Source organism: Solenopsis invicta, chromosome 2 (genome assembly GCF_016802725.1).
Source record: "Solenopsis invicta isolate M01_SB chromosome 2, UNIL_Sinv_3.0, whole genome shotgun sequence".
Lineage (NCBI taxonomy): Eukaryota > Metazoa > Arthropoda > Insecta > Hymenoptera > Formicidae > Solenopsis > Solenopsis invicta.
In genome coordinates, this window is record NC_052665.1 from 16941694 (window position 1) to 16958879 (window position 17186).

Sequence of the window (17186 nt, forward strand, 5' to 3'; positions counted from 1 at the left end):
TTCGGGATGTTAAATTGGAATAATAAAGACAAAGTTATTTTTGCTGACAAAGGAAGAAGCGATAACGCGAACGGTATGTGAGATAGATATTATTGGAACAGTTGAAGTTTCCACTCTTACACGTTACATTTGCCAAGGTATTTCCAACTCAAGACGCGAAAAGAATGGATTTCAAAAACGTTAATCTTTTAAATAGTCGAGTGAACATGCTCTCGGGGAATTTATTGCCGATTGCGGGCGATAATTCGCGATTTTCGGTATTCTGGCGTGCTCACAGTGCCATTGTTTGGCTAATAGAATTAATTCACACAATCGCGTTGATCTTCGGACTTATCCTATCACCTACAGAGAAAAGTTTGAAAGACGGCACTGTTTGCGTTGTGGTCGCTGTGGAGGCGTTTTTTATGCTTTCGCGTCTTTACTCACGCAGAAAGATGATAGAGGAAATGATCCAGAAGATGAATGATATCTTACAAGATACGGACGAGATTATGGCGGATATTGTAAAGTCGGCTATAAGACCCATAATAAAGCCTTTCATAATATACGGAGTGACCAGCGCGATGTCTATTGCGATATGGACTGTCCAGCCGGTTGCATTGGCTCTCGAAAAGTCGACCTTTTTCTATGTAGATTACAATTTGCCAACGGCTTTCAGCGCCGAGCCGTTCTCTAGCCACGTTTTAATTTCCTCGTCAATTTTTATGACAATTGGTAGTGTTTATCTGTTCCTCAAGAAATTCGGTGTGGATGTGTACATGATGCATTTGGTATTAATGTTAACGGCGCAATATCGATACATAGCGGCAAAGCTCACGATCCTATTTCAGGATATACGAAACTGTCACGACGAATCTCAAAACAAATATCACTCTGCAAAAAATCGATGGACCAAAAGAGAACTAAGAAAGTTATGTCAGCATCAGAATACTGTTTTACAGTAAGTATATCCTTGTGAAAGTAGATATTGAGAAATAGAGAGAAATACATTTAAACTTCTTTTTTTTTTAACGTTTAATTGCATGACTATGCTTTTGGAATAGTCACTCATAAATAAGGATAATATTTTTCAAATTTTATCTTGTGCAGACTCTTTTAAATGTGTTTTAATAGAACATTAATTCTTTTCTATTTATTGGTAAAATGTAATTCAAATTTTTTGATGTTCTGCTCACTCTGCATTGTGTTTCAGCATGTCATTTATATTAAGGAAGCTTCTGTCTGTAAACTTCAGTCTGCTTTATATCAACAACGTGTTTCGGTTCTGTTTTATAGGTATCATGGTAATTTCTGTGAGTAATAAATCCATAAACATTGTTCTGAAAGAAAAAAATACTTTAGTATCTCTATTAATATAGATTCATTCTTAATCATATGATAATCATTCATTGCATCTAATGTTTATACTTCTTTTCATAAATTAATAAAAATCTACTAATATAAAGCTAAAGTTTTCTCTCTCTTTTTTTTATTTTATCTAAATATAACATATAAATTAAATTTTTAATTAAACTTTTTTTAATCAAAATAAAAATGTAATTTCTAATTTTACATATTTTTATTTGAAATTTTCTAATCATTGTTTTATATTTTTCAGATACCATCACTGTCTTTTACAGAAGGAATGTCAGTGATGCTTTTTGCAATGGGTTCGCTAATGCAATTTTTTTTGTTGTGTTCTTCCGTACAAACATTATCAGATGCGGTAAGATGTATCATTTTACATTATATAAATTATTTCTATTTTGTAAGCAATATTATTGATATTCACGAAATTTACTTTGTTAAATTTAGTCTATATTATTTAATTAATAATTTGCCGCCATTTATTTAATTACTACCAAAATTTAAGAAATTTTTATCTAATTAAAAAAAGAGAGGATAATTTTCGTAACTTTATTTATTTATAATAATATAGATGTAAGTATATAAATAATGAAAATAAGAAAGAATTAATATTAATGATGGGATTAAATAAAAATATAGATATAATTTATAATGATCTATCATGTTTTACATTTTGTGTTACTTATAGAGTACCGAAATAACAGATAAAGCTTTTGATGAAGGCTGGTACCATTGTGGATCATCAATGAAACGAACATTTATTTTATTAATAATGACTAATAACCTAGAATGCAAAATTGCAGCGATTGGAAAGTTTAACTTGTCTTTGCCTTCATTTATGACGGTAAAATTTATTATATATTTCTCTTTTTTACATAAGTTTTAAAATATTATTTTAATCTTATGCTGTATTTTCTAATAATACAGATCATGAATCAATCATATTCAATCGCTCTTTTGTTTTTAAGAGCAAAATGAAAAAAACATATTACACACACGTTTATACGTTTGGCAGATATAAGATAGAGAATGATTTTGAGTCAAAGAAAATTATGGTAAATATTAAAAAAAAAAAAAATGTAGGTGAACTTTCGCATAATAATCTAAAGATTATATGTTTTAATAATACAATGAGTGTATGGAATTCGTCGTAATATTTTTTAGAAATTCACTCTGTCTCTCGTCATTCTCTAACTTATTACTCTCCACACTAAAAAGAAATTAAACTTGAAAATAACTGAACTCAAAGGTAATTTATATTTATATTATATTTGCAACACTTCAATAAAAAAGATATCAGAACACATATAATTTCTTGTAACAAAAAATACGTGTTTTTATATATTAATATATGTCTAATTTAATTTTTCTAAAAAATCTGTCAGCGATAAATAAAATTTATTTATTACAATTTATAATATTGTCAACAATATTAATTTTTGTCTTTTATTAATCCTTTTTTAATATTTTTTAAATTCTTTTTTCTAATTGTTTTTTTCCTTGTTGAAATTTTTGTCAACAACTTATTTTATTTATTGGTCTCTAAAGGACTAGGTCTCATACTTTTAGAGCAATTTTAAATTCTATTGAGATATATTAAATTCGTATAATTATATTATATATTATGCTAATTTATTTAATAATGACAGATTTTTAATCAAACATGAAAAGGATTTAGATATTGGCAATTAAGACTCAAAATCTTATTTATTTTGTTCGCACAATGTTGCAAAATACTTTTAAAAAGTAGATTAAACAAAAAACTAAAAGTAATAAGTATTTTAAGTGAAATTTGCAAAACTGTTTATATTTAATTGCTTGTTTTTGATATAAATGCATATTAAAAATATTAATAACTATTAAGAATAATATAGAAAAGATATAAATTTAATTAAAAATCAATTATTAAAATCACAAAATTTTTGATAGAAATTTTGTAATCCTAATCGCTTTTAGAATTCATTCTTCAAAAGATAAAACTTACCATAAAGATTGTTTATAAAAATGTACATACTTGTTTTATCGTGAATAAGACGGTCTCGAATCTCTTAATATTTGTAGTTTACTGTTCCTCTTTTTGTACTGTGTAAATCCATATGTTCCGATCGACGATAGTACCAGCAGTAGACTGTCAAGTTTTGAAGCGTCTTACGATTCCAATGATCCTACAATATCGGACGGAGTATAAGATAATTGTGCTGCGACAGTACGGAGAAATACAAGGAATTTCGTTTATACTCTTAATATACGGAATCAAAAATACCGGTTTAAATTCAACAAACTATCGCTCAATCGTAGTCTCTCTATATTTCGATTGTACCTAATAGAATACCAAACTTCACAAAATCTTCACTATAATTCAACGATTCTTAAGATATAGCTACGCAGTGATCAAAAGGCAAATATAACAAACAAATAAAATGAAGAGAGTAAAATGTCATTCTTCGTTGTGACTGCTTCTAACGTATCAATAGACAGGAAGAAATAAAGGGAATAATAAATTTCTTAATGCAGAGTTAAGGAATGTTAAAGGAAATTACTTGGAACGCTAAAAGAAAAGTCACCCATCTTCATTTATGTGTATAGACAGAAGCGATAGCGGCACGTGAGATATTATTGGAAACACGAACAATAGAAATTTTTATTCTTACACGTTGCGTTTGCCAAGATATTCCGACTTACCGCATATGAATGCATGACTCAAAGAGAATGGATTTCGAAAATGTGAATCTTTTAAACAGTCGCGTGAACATGCTCTCAGGGAATTTATTACCGATAGCAACCGATAGTTCGCGGTTTTCGGTAATCTGGCGTACTCACAGCGTCGCCGTATGGTTAATAGAATTAACCCACATCATCGCGTTAATCGTTGGGATTATCTTAACGCCGAAAGAAAAGGGTTTGAAAGACGGTACTGTCGCTGTCGTGGTCCACCTGGAGGCGCTTTTTATGCTTATGAGTCTTTACTCACGCAAGAAGCTGATGGAGGAAATAATCCAGAAAATGAACAAAATTTTACAAAGCGCGGACGAGATCATGAAAGATATCGTAAAGTCCGCCATAAAGCCCATAATAATGCCGTTTATGATATATGGAGTGACCAGCATGATATCTGTCGCGATATGGACTATACAGCCGGTTCTATTGGTTTTCGAGAAGTCCACCTTTTTCTATGTAGATTACAATTTACCAGCTGCTTTCAGTCCCGAGCCGTTCTCCAGCCGCATTCTAATTCCTACGACCATTATTATGACAATTGGCAGCCTTTATCAGTTTCTTCGAAAATTCAGTGTGGATATATATATGATGCACTTAGTATTAATGTTAACGGCACAGTATCGATACATGGCAGCAAAACTTGTGATACTATTTAAGACTTTACAGAACGGTCACAACGAATTTCGAAACGAACGTCATTCTGCGGAAGATCGATGGATGGAGAGGGAACTAAAAAAATTATGTCAGCACCAGAATACTGTTTTAAAGTAAGCATGAACTTTTAATAATGCAAAAGAATGCGTTTGGATTTATTGAAATTATTCTTTTTTTTCGGCTTTTAGTTACTATGCTAATTAATTGACTATGGTTTTAGAAAAGTCATTCATGAAAGAAAAAAATATTTTTCAAATTTTTTTATTTTTTCTAAAAATTTGTCTAATTATAACGTTTTAATGAAATTTTAGTATTTTTATTTATATGATATGTAATTTATGTTTTTTTATGTTTTGCTAATTCTGTATTATGTTTCAGCATGTCATTTATATTAAAGAAGCTTCTGTCTGTAAACTTCAGTCTACTTTATGTCAATAACGTGTTTCGCTTCTGTTTTATAGGTATCATGATGACTACAGTAAGTAGTAAGGGTAAACGTTATTCTAAAAGATCAATTTACTTAAGTATATCTTTAGTAATATAGATTAATCATTGTATAGCATACTTGTTTATTAAATTATTTACTTTAAAAAATGCATAGAAATATGATAAATATAAAAGTAAAATTTTTTGTTACATTTGGATACAATATATAAATTAAATTTTTATTTTTGAATTTTTTTAATCGAAAACTTTTTTTTACTTAGAAAAACAAAAATGTGACTTTTGCTTTCGAACATTTATTAAACATTTTGTGACTATTGTTTTAAATATTTTCAGGTACCATCGCTGTCCTTTGCCGAAGGAATTTCGGTCACATTTTTTGCAATGGGTTCGCTATTGCAATTTTTTTTGTTATGTTCTTCTGTACAAACATTATCAGATGCAGTAAGATTTATCATTTTATATTATATAAATTATTTTTATTTCATAAGCAATATTATTAATGGATTAAAATAATTTAAATTAATTTGTTAAATTTAATATATATTATTTCAATTATAATAAAATTTGCCTCATTGATTTAAGCATTCAAAAAAGTTTAAAAAAATATGATTTAATTGTAAAAAAAGAAAAGAGAACTTGCGTATTAGTTTATTTAAATATATTATTAATTATGTAATTATAAATTATATAAATAATAAAAATACGTAGAAATTTATATTAACGCCAGTATTAAATAAAAAAAGAAAATTTATAACTGTTTGTAATGTCTTATATTTTTGTACTATTTATAGAGTACTGAAATAACAGATAAAGCATTTGATGAAGGCTGGCATCAATTTGGACCATCAATGAAACGTACATTTATTTTATTGATTATGGCTAATAACCTAGAATGCAGAATTGCGGCGATTGAAAAGTTTAACCTGTCTCTACCTTCATTTATGACGGTAAAATTTATTATATATTTTTCTTTCTTACATATTTTGAAATATAATTATTATTTTAAACCTCTTATATCGTATTTTTTAATAATGCAGATCATGAATCAATCATATTCAATCGCTCTTCTGTTTTTAAGAGCAAAATGAAAAAATATATTGTACTGTTTTGAATTTAGTAGATATAAAATAGAAAATGATTATTTAAGAAGAAAAAAAGGATAAGTATTTTATAGGAAGTTTAGAGGAAGTATGTAAATGAATTTATTTTGCATAATAATTTAAAAATTATGATTACATAACAATATAATGAATTATGTTGGTTGGAAAAATTGCGTGAATGTATTGCTTAAAAATTGCATTGCTTTCTTTATTTTGTCAGAATCTTTGTCTCTCCTGTTGTTTATTATCTTTTTTATTATTTTACAAAATAATAGTAACTAATTTTAAACATAACTTGTTACATTTATAGTAAAATAATTTGTAATATTTGTAATAGAGAGAGTATACACATTAGTAGAGAAAATATCAACACATATAATTCAAGAATGTGTATAGTAAAAATTAAAAAATTAAATGCATTTATATGGCAATTTTTACTATTTTTGAAAAATTAACGACGAAAGAAACATAATCATTATAGTAATGCTTCCAACATAATATTTATCTCTTTCTCTTATGAATAATTTTTTTTGTTGTTCTATTATTTTCTGAAATGTTTACCAATGATTTACCTGATTTGCTGGTTTGTACATCAGCGAGCTTCCAAAATTTCTTATGTTTAATGTCAATTTGACCTATCGTAAATTAATTTTTAGATTAGTCTTTTTGACGACACATACTTAAAAGGATACGAAACTTTCCATATTCGCTGTTCTGAAATAAATGGAAAAGTAGCTATAAGATAATTGTTACTTTATACCGCAAGTGGAAACTTTGGACTGAAAACTTGGGAATGGAAACTTAGGAGCTTATAGCCATATTTTTGTGATAAATAGAATGAAAATCTCTCTCTACCTAAAGGTTATATATTATTGCAATAATTATTTATATATACTCCTCTGTTTTCTTGAAAGAAAATACCAAATATTTTTTATACAATTTTTTAATCAATACTTATATATAGATTTACGATACGTTGTCGATAATAATTAATTTGATATCACTTATGCAATAACCATAGAACATACACTACTGCTTAAAAGTTTCAGTATACTTAATGTTTTTGCTAATTCCATTTTTTTATATATAAACTATGCAATTATGATGTACATATTTTATTACTTTTACAAAAATATGCAAATGTCGCGAATTGCTGCCGAAAAATTATAATCTTCGAAATCGATATCAATCTTCAATATCAAACATTTTGATATCGAGAAACGAAACTAGAAAATAGTAAAATAGTAGGCCTCGCGGTAGATATTGTAGTATTCATTTTTTTCTCATTATGTGCACTTTAATAAATATTTAGAAAGTTAATTAATCCAGAAGCTGAATGGCATCCTGGTAAGGACGATAAAAAACATCGCGCATTTGATCTTGAGATCAATAGATTTCACTCAAGTCTTATTGGATAACTCAAATTGAATCTCTAAAAGTGTGGTGCTAGTATTAATTTTCAAGAAGGTCTTGAAAAATAATTCCATTTTTCCTACGAGAATTTTAAAGTACCAGCAACTTTCTCAAAATAACCGTTCAGAAGCTTTATTCATAAGAAAAGTTGCCTTAGATAGTTTAGTAGTATATACAATTTTATGTTCCATATTTATTTTTATTTTATTAATAATTAAGTAAATTTTATTAAGAGATATATCTATTTTTCTTTACCGTCCTCACTTTAATTTGTTCGAATTTGCGACATTTATTGTCATTATGTATTCAAGATAAATTATAGAAATTTTAAATAAAAATGAAAAGAGAAGTAAAGAATTCTCGATCTCAATGATATGAAAATAAAGCTTGTAAATAAATAAGGCGAATGACAATGCACCGCGGTACTCTGTACGCATAATTTAATTTTAATTAAACATTACAAATGTCGAATGTAACGAATATAACAAAAAAAGTATTATTCGAAAAACAGAAACTTTACCGTCAGCATAATCAATGATCATGCATTCAATCACTGCTTTGTCGCAATATATGTCAACTCGTTTTGCATTTACTTTACCCTAAACAAAGCCGCAGGACATACTGTCGATTGAGATACTCGTTAGATAGCATTAGGCACTATGGCTCCCTCATGGTTCTGCGACGGGCACAGTGCCATAAGATAATTATCGCTCCATAGCACAGGGACTATTACAAGGAATTTAGTGATCATATTCGCTGTACGATAAAGGTTTCGAAAAATACAGTTCTTCGTTGAATTTATCGTCGTTCAGAGTACGACATTCATTTATATGGTATACTTGTACAATGGTATACGTTGAAATATGTAATTACAATGAGATGAATACAGACTGTCGCTGCTTGCCGTACGACTACATACAACATATTGAAGCCGGAAGAAATAAAGTATCAAAGAGAATAGTAAATTGTTGAAAAGTCAAGCGCGGGTCGGCAATTTTGAAACATGAATATAGAATAATCATAAAGAAAGCATTTCCGTAAAGGAAGAAGCATTCGTAGAAGACAGAACATAAAACGAGAGTTGCTGTAAACTGGAGCAATCGATTCTGATAATCACGTTTGTCAAAATAATTTCTATTTATTCTGGACAAACGACATCAACAAGATGGACGTCCAAAATGTAAATCCCCTAAATGTTCGATTAAATATGATCTCAGGCAATTTATTACCAATAACTGACGAAGATTTGTCATTTGCTGTACCGTGGAGAATATACAATATTGTTATATGGCTAATTCAATTGATTCAAATCTGCGCAACGATCTACGGATTTGTATCAGTGGCGAATCGCGAAGCTTTACAGGATGCTGGAACGATGGGCATCCTAGTGAGCGTTGAAGTATTAATTTTGTTGACGCGTATGTACGCAAATAGAAATCTAGGAAGGCAATTAATCCAAAAGTTGAATAGCCTTCTGCGCACCGAAGACGAAAGTATGAAGAACATCGTGCATTCGACCCTGAAACCATTAGAGATTCCTCTCGAGTTTTACTACATAGGTGGAACCGGATCTGTAATAATATATTGCTGTTTACCGTTTATGCTGATTTTCAAAAAAAAGTATTTTTTCTACGAAGATTTTGTAATGACAGCAGCTTTTTCGAAACAGCCATTCTCGACGAAAGTTTTTGTGTTGGGCAACCTTTTCGAAACCATCTCTTGCGCTTTCATATTTTTAAAAAAGGTTGCCATGGATGTTTATATGATAAATCTCGTATTACTACTGACAACACAGTATCGCTACGTCGCAGTGAAACTCGCAACAATACTTCGTAATGATTCTTCACAAAATGAGGACCATGAATGTCAAAAGAATGATAGGCCTGCAGATTTATTAGTGGAGAAAAAGATGAAAGCGTTATGTCAACATTACAGCTCCGTAATTTTGTAAATAATTATTCACTTTTATAATCAATTTTATGATTACTTATTTGCTAAATTTTTTAATTATTATTATGTAATTAAAATTAATCTTTTTTTAGTTTCAGTAATTGATTACTTAATATCTAACAGACAAATATTGTTTTTTTTTTTAGCACAACTTTAATGTTAAAGAAATTCCTGTTTTTGAATATGAGTTTTATTTACTTGAATAATATCTTTCGTTTCTGTTTCATCGATCTACTCTTTATAAATGCAGTAAGTAAAAACGGGTACATAACACTAATTATTAGAAATTTTTTTTTTACAATTGAAAATCATGATGTAATATTATTGAATAATCATGTATTTTTCTTAATTATAATATATTACATATATAAAATTTATATATGTAGTAATATATATAAAATTTAGATACGATCAGGGGCTATCTACGAAGTAGCTTTGCTCATTATATATGTATGTGGCGCCTTAGTACAACTGTATATTGTGTGTTTCTGCGTTCATCAGTTATTAGATGCGGTAAATTTTATTGCAATATGATTTTTTATCGTTTCTTCCTTTTATTTACTCTAACATATAAAAAAAATTTTAATTAGAACATAAAAATGTTACATGTAAGCATGTGAACATTATGCAAGTTGCCAATAATTAATATTTTCGATTTTTTATTGATTATTCTTTATCAAATTCAAGAGTAAAGAAGTGACAGATATAGCATTTCACGAACAATGGTATGAATTTAAACCCTCGGTGAAACATATGTTCAGGATGATTATAATGGCTAATAATTTAAAGATTAAACTTTCGGTTTCTGAAAACTTTAGTCTTTCTCTTCCTTCATTTTTAGCGGTAAGATTATTAACATTGCTATTCAACATTATTGTCTGTATATGCACTTTATAATAATAACCCGGAAAATTTTTTTATATAAGGTACCTTTGAGCCGAAAGGCGCAAAAATTTTTACGTTTTATCATTGAAAATTGGTGTAATTTCTTGTGATGTTATATTTTCTTATGGTGTTATATTTATTTATTTTTTACTACATTTTCTTGTGGTGTTATATTTATTTATTGGTAAGATACCAGCAGAAGGTTTAAATTTTAAATGTGCTTTAATATTTGTTTTAGGCTTTTTATTAAAATTAAATTCCGTAATAGTTAGATAGAAGAATCTCAAATAATTATAATAGATTTTCATTTATGTGAATAGAAAGTTTAATATAAAAAATTTAATATTAAAATACGTATTTTGTTGCAAAATTAAATGGTGGATATAATACTTGGTATTTATATCAATGTTTGGTATAAACTAGGTATATATTCACGCTATTAAGCAGACTTATTATTTTTAGATGTATCAGACGCTGATAAGCGTATAAAATTAAAAAGATGGAAAAAAGCGCGTAAAAGAAAAAAAAATTGCTAGGAAAAAACCGGTCTTTAAAGTTGGCATTGTTCACCACCCTTTATGCCCGTCGGAAATTTTAAGCATATATTTCATAAAGAGCGTTTTTAAATAGTAAATTTAAAAGTAACAATAAGTAGTATTGGGCCTTATTCGACTCAAGTACCTTATAATTATATAGAATTTTATATAGAATTATACTATGTCAATATATATTAAATTAGAATTATACTATATACATATTAAAAAATATATAATTATATATAATTATGCACGATTTTTATATATAATTATATACAATTATATTTAATGCTATATAATTATATATAAAAATTTTTTTTCCGTAAATATTACACACAAATTTCATGCAATTATGTAATACTCAATACTAATACTCAAGTACTTTTTTCTCATTTCTTCTTCTTAATTGTGAAATGTTGTTTTAGATTTTAAATCAATCGTATTCGGTTGCTCTTTTGCTTTTAAAAGTGAAGTAAAAATTGACAATGGTATTTATTCTTAAACTTTACATCTATGTCTTTGATACGTTTTTACCTAGTAATAAAATTTAATAATTATGTGAATAATCAATATTGTTGAAATTTATATTACTTGTTTTAGGACAGAAGAACGCAAGAAGCATTACAAAAAAATTAGAATTTAATATTATTAATAAATAATAGGACACATAAGTATTAAGGTTTCTGAACCAAATAAAATCTAACATTAAACAAGACCTATTTTTTAATTTATTTTGTCAAATAAAATCCACTTACATAACTATGCTTATTTATTTATTTATTAAGTGGGGCTTACATCGGAAAATAATAATTTTTATTACTGCTAACTTTTAAAACACTAAAATTACACCGAAATGTCTAGAGATTTTCAAAGTTAAAACATTAATTAAAGACCAAAAGATAATGTTTAACAGTAAACCCTAAGTAAAAGAAACTCTAAGAGGTTTTATTTTTGTGATTTAAAATTGATTTAGAAGATAATATTTAGTTTTTTTATTATATGTTTATATATATATATATATAAACATAAAATAAAGTCTAATGTCAACTTTCAAAAATTATTTTGTTTATTTATAAACATTCTGCATCTACGTGAAAGATATGTTTTATTTTTGCGAATGATTGAAGTAAAAATATTTACTTTATTTATTATATGTATATCAATATTCCTATATAGAGTTTTTAGTTAATAAAATAAATCAAGTGACTTTGATTTAAATATCTTAATTACACAATACATACATCTTATTTAAACAGCACTAACAAAAAATAAAAATTTTTATTAGCATACTTTGGCTAAAAGAAAATCAAAATAAATAATTTATTAAAGCTTTCTATAATTAATTTTTTTTTAATATATGTTAGCTATAGGAAAAACTTACATTAGTTATTGTTTTGTTTGTGTGTTTCGCCAAACATTTTTATAAAATGAATATTGGCACGTTCGATATCTGTGTAACATATCGCAGATCAATTCTCAGTTATTGCCCTGAAGAAATGCGTGCCAAACAACGTCAATACTGGTGGCTTCATCTGCTTCTTCCTTTGCGATGAGTGCCTCCGGAATAAAGTGCCATAAGATAATCGCTCCGCGCTCCGTCGTCCCAAGATAATTATAATGTAACTTACGTCCGTCTCCTACACAAACAAAATAAAGATATCAGGGCATATCTCAAATTTGTCAAACATTGTCGAGTCGATCATAAACTTATCTATTTCTTTAGACTATAAAAGCTTTCTGTTAATGATAGTTAATTTGTCATGTTTCTATACTGTCACCATAGAATAAACGTTTATACTGCAGTGAAAGATAAACAATGTTCCCCCAATGACAATGCATATTATAATGTGAACTACAAAGAAATAGAAATTCGAGGGGAATAGGATAACCAAGAATATTGCTCGATTGCGACCAACTTTCAAATAGCAATAGAAAGTCTCGTATATTCTTTTGAAGGAAAGAATAGAATGTGCGCGAAAATGAAAATGTCAAACGGAGGTAAATATAAATACATAGATACATTTAGTATTAAACGTGTATACTAGAAGTGGCTACTTGTACTCAAGACTGAAAAGATCAATGCTAATAACACATATAATTAATTAAATTATTTTTTAATTTAGAAAAAAATCGATTTTGAAAAACGTCTTTTGTGAGCAAAAACAAGAAGAAATATTAAAACCGATCTTTGCAAGCTTCATACAACATTTTCTAGTTGTCCCAAAAGTACATTTCTCAGAACATGGACTTTCAAAACGTAAATCCCCTGAACGCCAAATTGAACAAGTTTTCAGGCAACTTGTTACCGATGACCAGCGACGATTCTCCGTTTCCTATAGGATGGAGAATATATAGCGCTGTCATATTGCTGATAGAGGCGATTCAAACCAGCGCAATAATTCCCGGAATTTTGTACGTGCCAAAGGAGAAGACTCTGCGTGATGCAACGGTAGGACTAGTGATTACCATAGAAGTATTTTTCTTATTAAGACAAATGCACGTGTACAGAGATCTTTTGACTCAACTGATTCAAAAATTAAATCAAATTCTGCGCACTGAAGACAAGACGATGAAGAGCATCGTGAGCTCGACCTTAAAGCCGGCAGACATTCCGTTCAAATTTTATTGCATGGCCGGGGTTGGATCCATGACAGTGTGGTGCAGCATATCTATCGCGTTGATTTTCAAAAAGAAATATTTTTTCTATGAAGATTATAGGATATCAATAGTTCTTTCGGAGCAACCATTCACGATGGAAATCTTTCTACTGGGAAATTCTATTATATTAATTGCTAGCGTGTTTATATTTATAAGAAAGGTTGCCTTGGATGTATATATGATACACATCGTATTACTAGTAACAGCGCAATACCGCTATATTGCGGTGAAGCTCTCGACGATATTTCGAGAAAATACTTTACAGAGTCACGATGAATTTGAAAAGGAATATTTTACTGTAAATTCATTAACGATTCAGAAGATGAAAGTGCTATGTCGACATCATTGTATTTTGGTTCAGTAAGTAGTTGGCGAACGTTTGTCTTTTTTTGCGATTAGTTATTTTACCCATTTTCTATTTTTTAAATTTATTACTCGTTTTTGAAAATTATTTTCCCATGCCTAATGCTTGTTTATTTAATGTCGCATTGTTCTTTTTTTCAGAATAACATTAATGCTAAAGGAATTACTGTCTTTGAATATGAGTCTAATATATTTGACAAATGTTTTTATTTTTTGCTTTCTCGATGTCATGCTGATAAGTGCAGTAAGTAATATTTAATAATAGTAATACATGATAAAAGATAGATGTTTATAATAATATGTAACTGTATGCTAAATCTAGATATTATCGAAGGACTTTTTAGAAGGAAATATGGTCGTCATGTATATAACCGGCAATCTAGTAGAACTTTATATTTTGTGTTCGTGCGTTAATCAATTATTAGATGCGGTAAGCTTTATTGAAATATATTTTCACGATTCTTTCTATCTTCTAATATGTTTTAACTATTTTGTAATAACCTTGAAAAAGTAATTTCTAATTATTGTATGTTTGATTTTCTATAAAATTGCTGCAAACATCTAGTTCTTAAAATTAATTATTATATAAAAAAAGTTACTCTTTAAATTTGATCCTGTATTTATTATTTAGAAGAATTCTAAAAGAATTACAATTTGGAAAATAAATATGAATCAGAATAAGAAAATAATCGCAAGTTTGTTTTAGATCTATAATTTATATCAAAATTTAAAATATAATTCTGTATGTTCCATAAAATAAGATGTTCCATAACACGAAGTTTAGAACATAAATAATTAGAATGTACAACTTATATTTTTTTTATAGAACACGCGCATTTTGGATAATATGATTTACCAATTTTAAAACCTTTAAAAACTTTTGCAGCCTTGTTAATTTAATATTAGAATTTTTGTCTCAAAATAATTCTCAGGAATCTAATCTTAAACGTTGTTATGGTCTTTATGGGACACCCCGTATGGATAATACATATACATATATATATATATATATATATATATATATATATATATACACACACACACACATAAAATAAACAGAATTTCATTTTGAAATCTGACACGAAGATTGTAGATTATAGATTGTATAAAGTTATATAAAGTCAGTATTTTATGTATTATTTTGTATAAAATTTAGAGCACAGAAGTAACTGATAAAGCATTCCATGAGAAGTGGTATCAGTTTGGACCATCATTAAAACATTTGTTCAGGATGATGATAATAACTAATAAGTTAGAATGTAAACTTTCAATTTCTAATAAATATGATCTATCTTTACCTTCATTCATGACGGTAAGACTTAATTTACTACTTATGATGATATAGATTTTGTAAATTATTTTTTCTTTTTTTTAAAGTTATTTAGACAAAAATTAATATGTGTAATATATATATTAATATTATTAGCACCTATCTTTTTCTAAATATTTTCTTCTTTCTTATAGATTTTGAATCAGTCCTACTCGTTCGCTCTTATATTTTTGAGAATGAAGTAAAAACTTACGTGGTACAGTTCCTATTTGTCATAAACATTTTTGTGTTTTCTCAATTTTTAATGAAACTTTATAAACTTTTACATATTGAAAACGATTTATTTATGTTGGTAACTACATGTTATAAATTTATATTTCTTGTTTCAGTTTCAAAAACAACAGGATTTAATTAAAGTTATTAGTTAAATAATAATCTAAATATTATTTGTATAACTTATATGTGTACTCAGGTATAGTATGTGATATTTAGTTATAGAATATAAAAAAGACTTACACTATTGATTGTGATCACGTTAGATTGAGAAATATTTTTAATTCTAACATTTTCCAACAAATGTAACTACGAATTATTTTTTAAATATTCTTTCTGACTACAGTTTTTACCGCTCTTTCTCAATTACGGTACACGGTACTTTATTCATTAAGTATTATTTAATCCTTATGTGCATACTAATGTGGAACATCCTTTCTCTACTTTACATGAACATCTTTGTCTACTAATTACTTAGCTTGCTTATTTGATTGTGACGGACACATATGCTGTTGTCTCCATGTGATGCAGAGAAAGTAAGCTATCTTTGCGAAATATATTTTTGTCTATCGCTGAAGATGGCCCAAACTTGGAACGAAACATTTGTTAACATTGAATTAATGACTAGAATCTCCTTAATAAAATATGATTTTATATATTAGCACACTTAAGCCGCGTTAGCCTCTTTTTTTACATTATTATTAGAAAGAAATAAAAATTTCAAGTAATAACAAAATACTTTATGTATTTATCACTGTTTACATTTTCTTAAGTTACATTAACAGTTTTATAATGTTATATTTTTGTAGTCAATAAGCTCATTGTTAAAAGGCAACACAATATACTGCTAAAAAAGCAGTATTTATTTTAATAATAGTAAATTTAATATTATGAAACACAAACCTTCTACAGTTAATTTCGCTAATATTATTAACACGTTCCGTATACGATTTCACTTAAGAAATTATTTCAGTCTTCTCCAGGTAAAATATGCGTTTAAATAGTATTAAGCACTACAATGCAACGACTCTTTGCAATGAACTCAACAGACAACTCGCAGTCCTGCGGTAATAAAGTCACGCACGCAATTCAGAAAGTGCTATAAGATAATCATCACTCGGTAGAACGCGGGTAGTTATAAGGAAGCCACTGGTCGTATTTATCCCTGATAAATGCAATAAAGATTATAATCCTATACATTCAACGTCTTTATTTCTTGATATCGCAACAATTTTTTTTAATTTTTATTTTATTATAAATTTAAAACTAAAAAATTTTTATGTAAACTGTACCGCCAAGCTAAAAAAAATATTTTGAATGATATATTTAAATTAATTAAATGTTATTATTTTAGCATATTTACCAATTTGTAGTTTAGTACAGCAAGATATTGTATGCTTACTTAAAAGAAAATTAAATTTACTACTCGTCCATGAATATGTAAAATTGTTTTGCAAAGTAGTTTATAAAATAAAATTATCATTTCCAGCACTTCAAATCAATTTATCAAATGTATTATTTTTTGCTACATGATAATATACGAGTAAGATCCGATACTGCGACTTTCCTGCT

The 17186-nt window shown here is 27.8% G+C and overlaps 4 protein-coding genes across 5 annotated transcripts; all 4 read left to right on the forward strand.

Moving 5' to 3' along the window:
• Positions 1–133: 133 nt before the first annotated feature.
• On the forward strand, positions 134–2632 carry LOC105197547 (odorant receptor 22c). Its single transcript, XM_026131234.2, has 5 exons — positions 134–940; positions 1193–1292; positions 1598–1705; positions 2036–2191; positions 2275–2632. The coding sequence occupies exons 1-5, from the start codon at positions 165–167 to the stop codon at positions 2323–2325; spliced, it is 1191 nt and encodes a 396-aa protein (XP_025987019.1). The 5' UTR covers positions 134–164; the 3' UTR covers positions 2326–2632.
• Positions 2633–3511: 879 nt separating this feature from the next.
• Positions 3512–6463, forward strand: LOC105197548. Its single transcript, XM_026131233.2, has 5 exons — positions 3512–4832; positions 5098–5197; positions 5500–5607; positions 5958–6113; positions 6204–6463. Exons 1-5 carry the CDS (start codon positions 4039–4041, stop codon positions 6252–6254), a joined length of 1209 nt encoding a protein of 402 aa, XP_025987018.2. The 5' UTR covers positions 3512–4038; the 3' UTR covers positions 6255–6463.
• An 843-nt stretch (positions 6464–7306) lies between these two features.
• On the forward strand, positions 7307–11810 carry LOC120356952 (odorant receptor 22c-like). Of its 2 annotated transcripts, XM_039445956.1 has the most exons (7): positions 7307–9252; positions 9349–9626; positions 9776–9878; positions 10035–10142; positions 10317–10472; positions 11476–11538; positions 11651–11810. In XM_039445956.1, exons 1-6 carry the CDS (start codon positions 8845–8847, stop codon positions 11524–11526), a joined length of 1104 nt encoding a protein of 367 aa, XP_039301890.1. In that variant the 5' UTR covers positions 7307–8844; the 3' UTR covers positions 11527–11538; positions 11651–11810. The 2 variants fall into 2 exon arrangements, with proteins under 2 accessions (XP_039301890.1, XP_039301889.1); XM_039445955.1 differs by having other exon boundaries at positions 7307–9626.
• An 872-nt stretch (positions 11811–12682) lies between these two features.
• Positions 12683–16285, forward strand: LOC120356953 (odorant receptor 67c-like). Its single transcript, XM_039445957.1, has 7 exons — positions 12683–13048; positions 13174–14068; positions 14213–14315; positions 14394–14501; positions 15228–15383; positions 15536–15597; positions 15731–16285. The coding sequence occupies exons 2-6, from the start codon at positions 13293–13295 to the stop codon at positions 15584–15586; spliced, it is 1194 nt and encodes a 397-aa protein (XP_039301891.1). The 5' UTR covers positions 12683–13048; positions 13174–13292; the 3' UTR covers positions 15587–15597; positions 15731–16285.
• Positions 16286–17186: the final 901 nt, after the last annotated feature.

What these genes read in the sequence shown, in the direction of transcription:
- LOC120356952 (XM_039445955.1), top strand. Translation starts at nt 8,845, where the DNA reads ATGGACGTCCAAAATGTAAATCCCCTAAATGTTCGATTAAATATGATC. An exon ending in CATTACAGCTCCGTAATTTT is followed by an intron (nt 9,627 to 9,775) that starts GTAAATAATTAT and finishes TTTTTTTTTTAG; the next exon opens with CACAACTTTAATGTTAAAGA. An exon ending in ATCTACTCTTTATAAATGCA is followed by an intron (nt 9,879 to 10,034) that starts GTAAGTAAAAAC and finishes TATAAAATTTAG; the next exon opens with ATACGATCAGGGGCTATCTA.
- LOC105197547 (XM_026131234.2), top strand. Translation starts at nt 165, where the DNA reads ATGGATTTCAAAAACGTTAATCTTTTAAATAGTCGAGTGAACATGCTC. An exon ending in CATCAGAATACTGTTTTACA is followed by an intron (nt 941 to 1,192) that starts GTAAGTATATCC and finishes ATTGTGTTTCAG; the next exon opens with CATGTCATTTATATTAAGGA. An exon ending in CTTTGCCTTCATTTATGACG is followed by an intron (nt 2,192 to 2,274) that starts GTAAAATTTATT and finishes CTAATAATACAG; the next exon opens with ATCATGAATCAATCATATTC.
- LOC120356953 (XM_039445957.1), top strand. Translation starts at nt 13,293, where the DNA reads ATGGACTTTCAAAACGTAAATCCCCTGAACGCCAAATTGAACAAGTTT. An exon ending in ATGTCATGCTGATAAGTGCA is followed by an intron (nt 14,316 to 14,393) that starts GTAAGTAATATT and finishes TGCTAAATCTAG; the next exon opens with ATATTATCGAAGGACTTTTT. An exon ending in CTTTACCTTCATTCATGACG is followed by an intron (nt 15,384 to 15,535) that starts GTAAGACTTAAT and finishes TCTTTCTTATAG; the next exon opens with ATTTTGAATCAGTCCTACTC.
- LOC105197548 (XM_026131233.2), top strand. Translation starts at nt 4,039, where the DNA reads ATGCATGACTCAAAGAGAATGGATTTCGAAAATGTGAATCTTTTAAAC. An exon ending in TAGGTATCATGATGACTACA is followed by an intron (nt 5,198 to 5,499) that starts GTAAGTAGTAAG and finishes AAATATTTTCAG; the next exon opens with GTACCATCGCTGTCCTTTGC. An exon ending in CTCTACCTTCATTTATGACG is followed by an intron (nt 6,114 to 6,203) that starts GTAAAATTTATT and finishes TTAATAATGCAG; the next exon opens with ATCATGAATCAATCATATTC.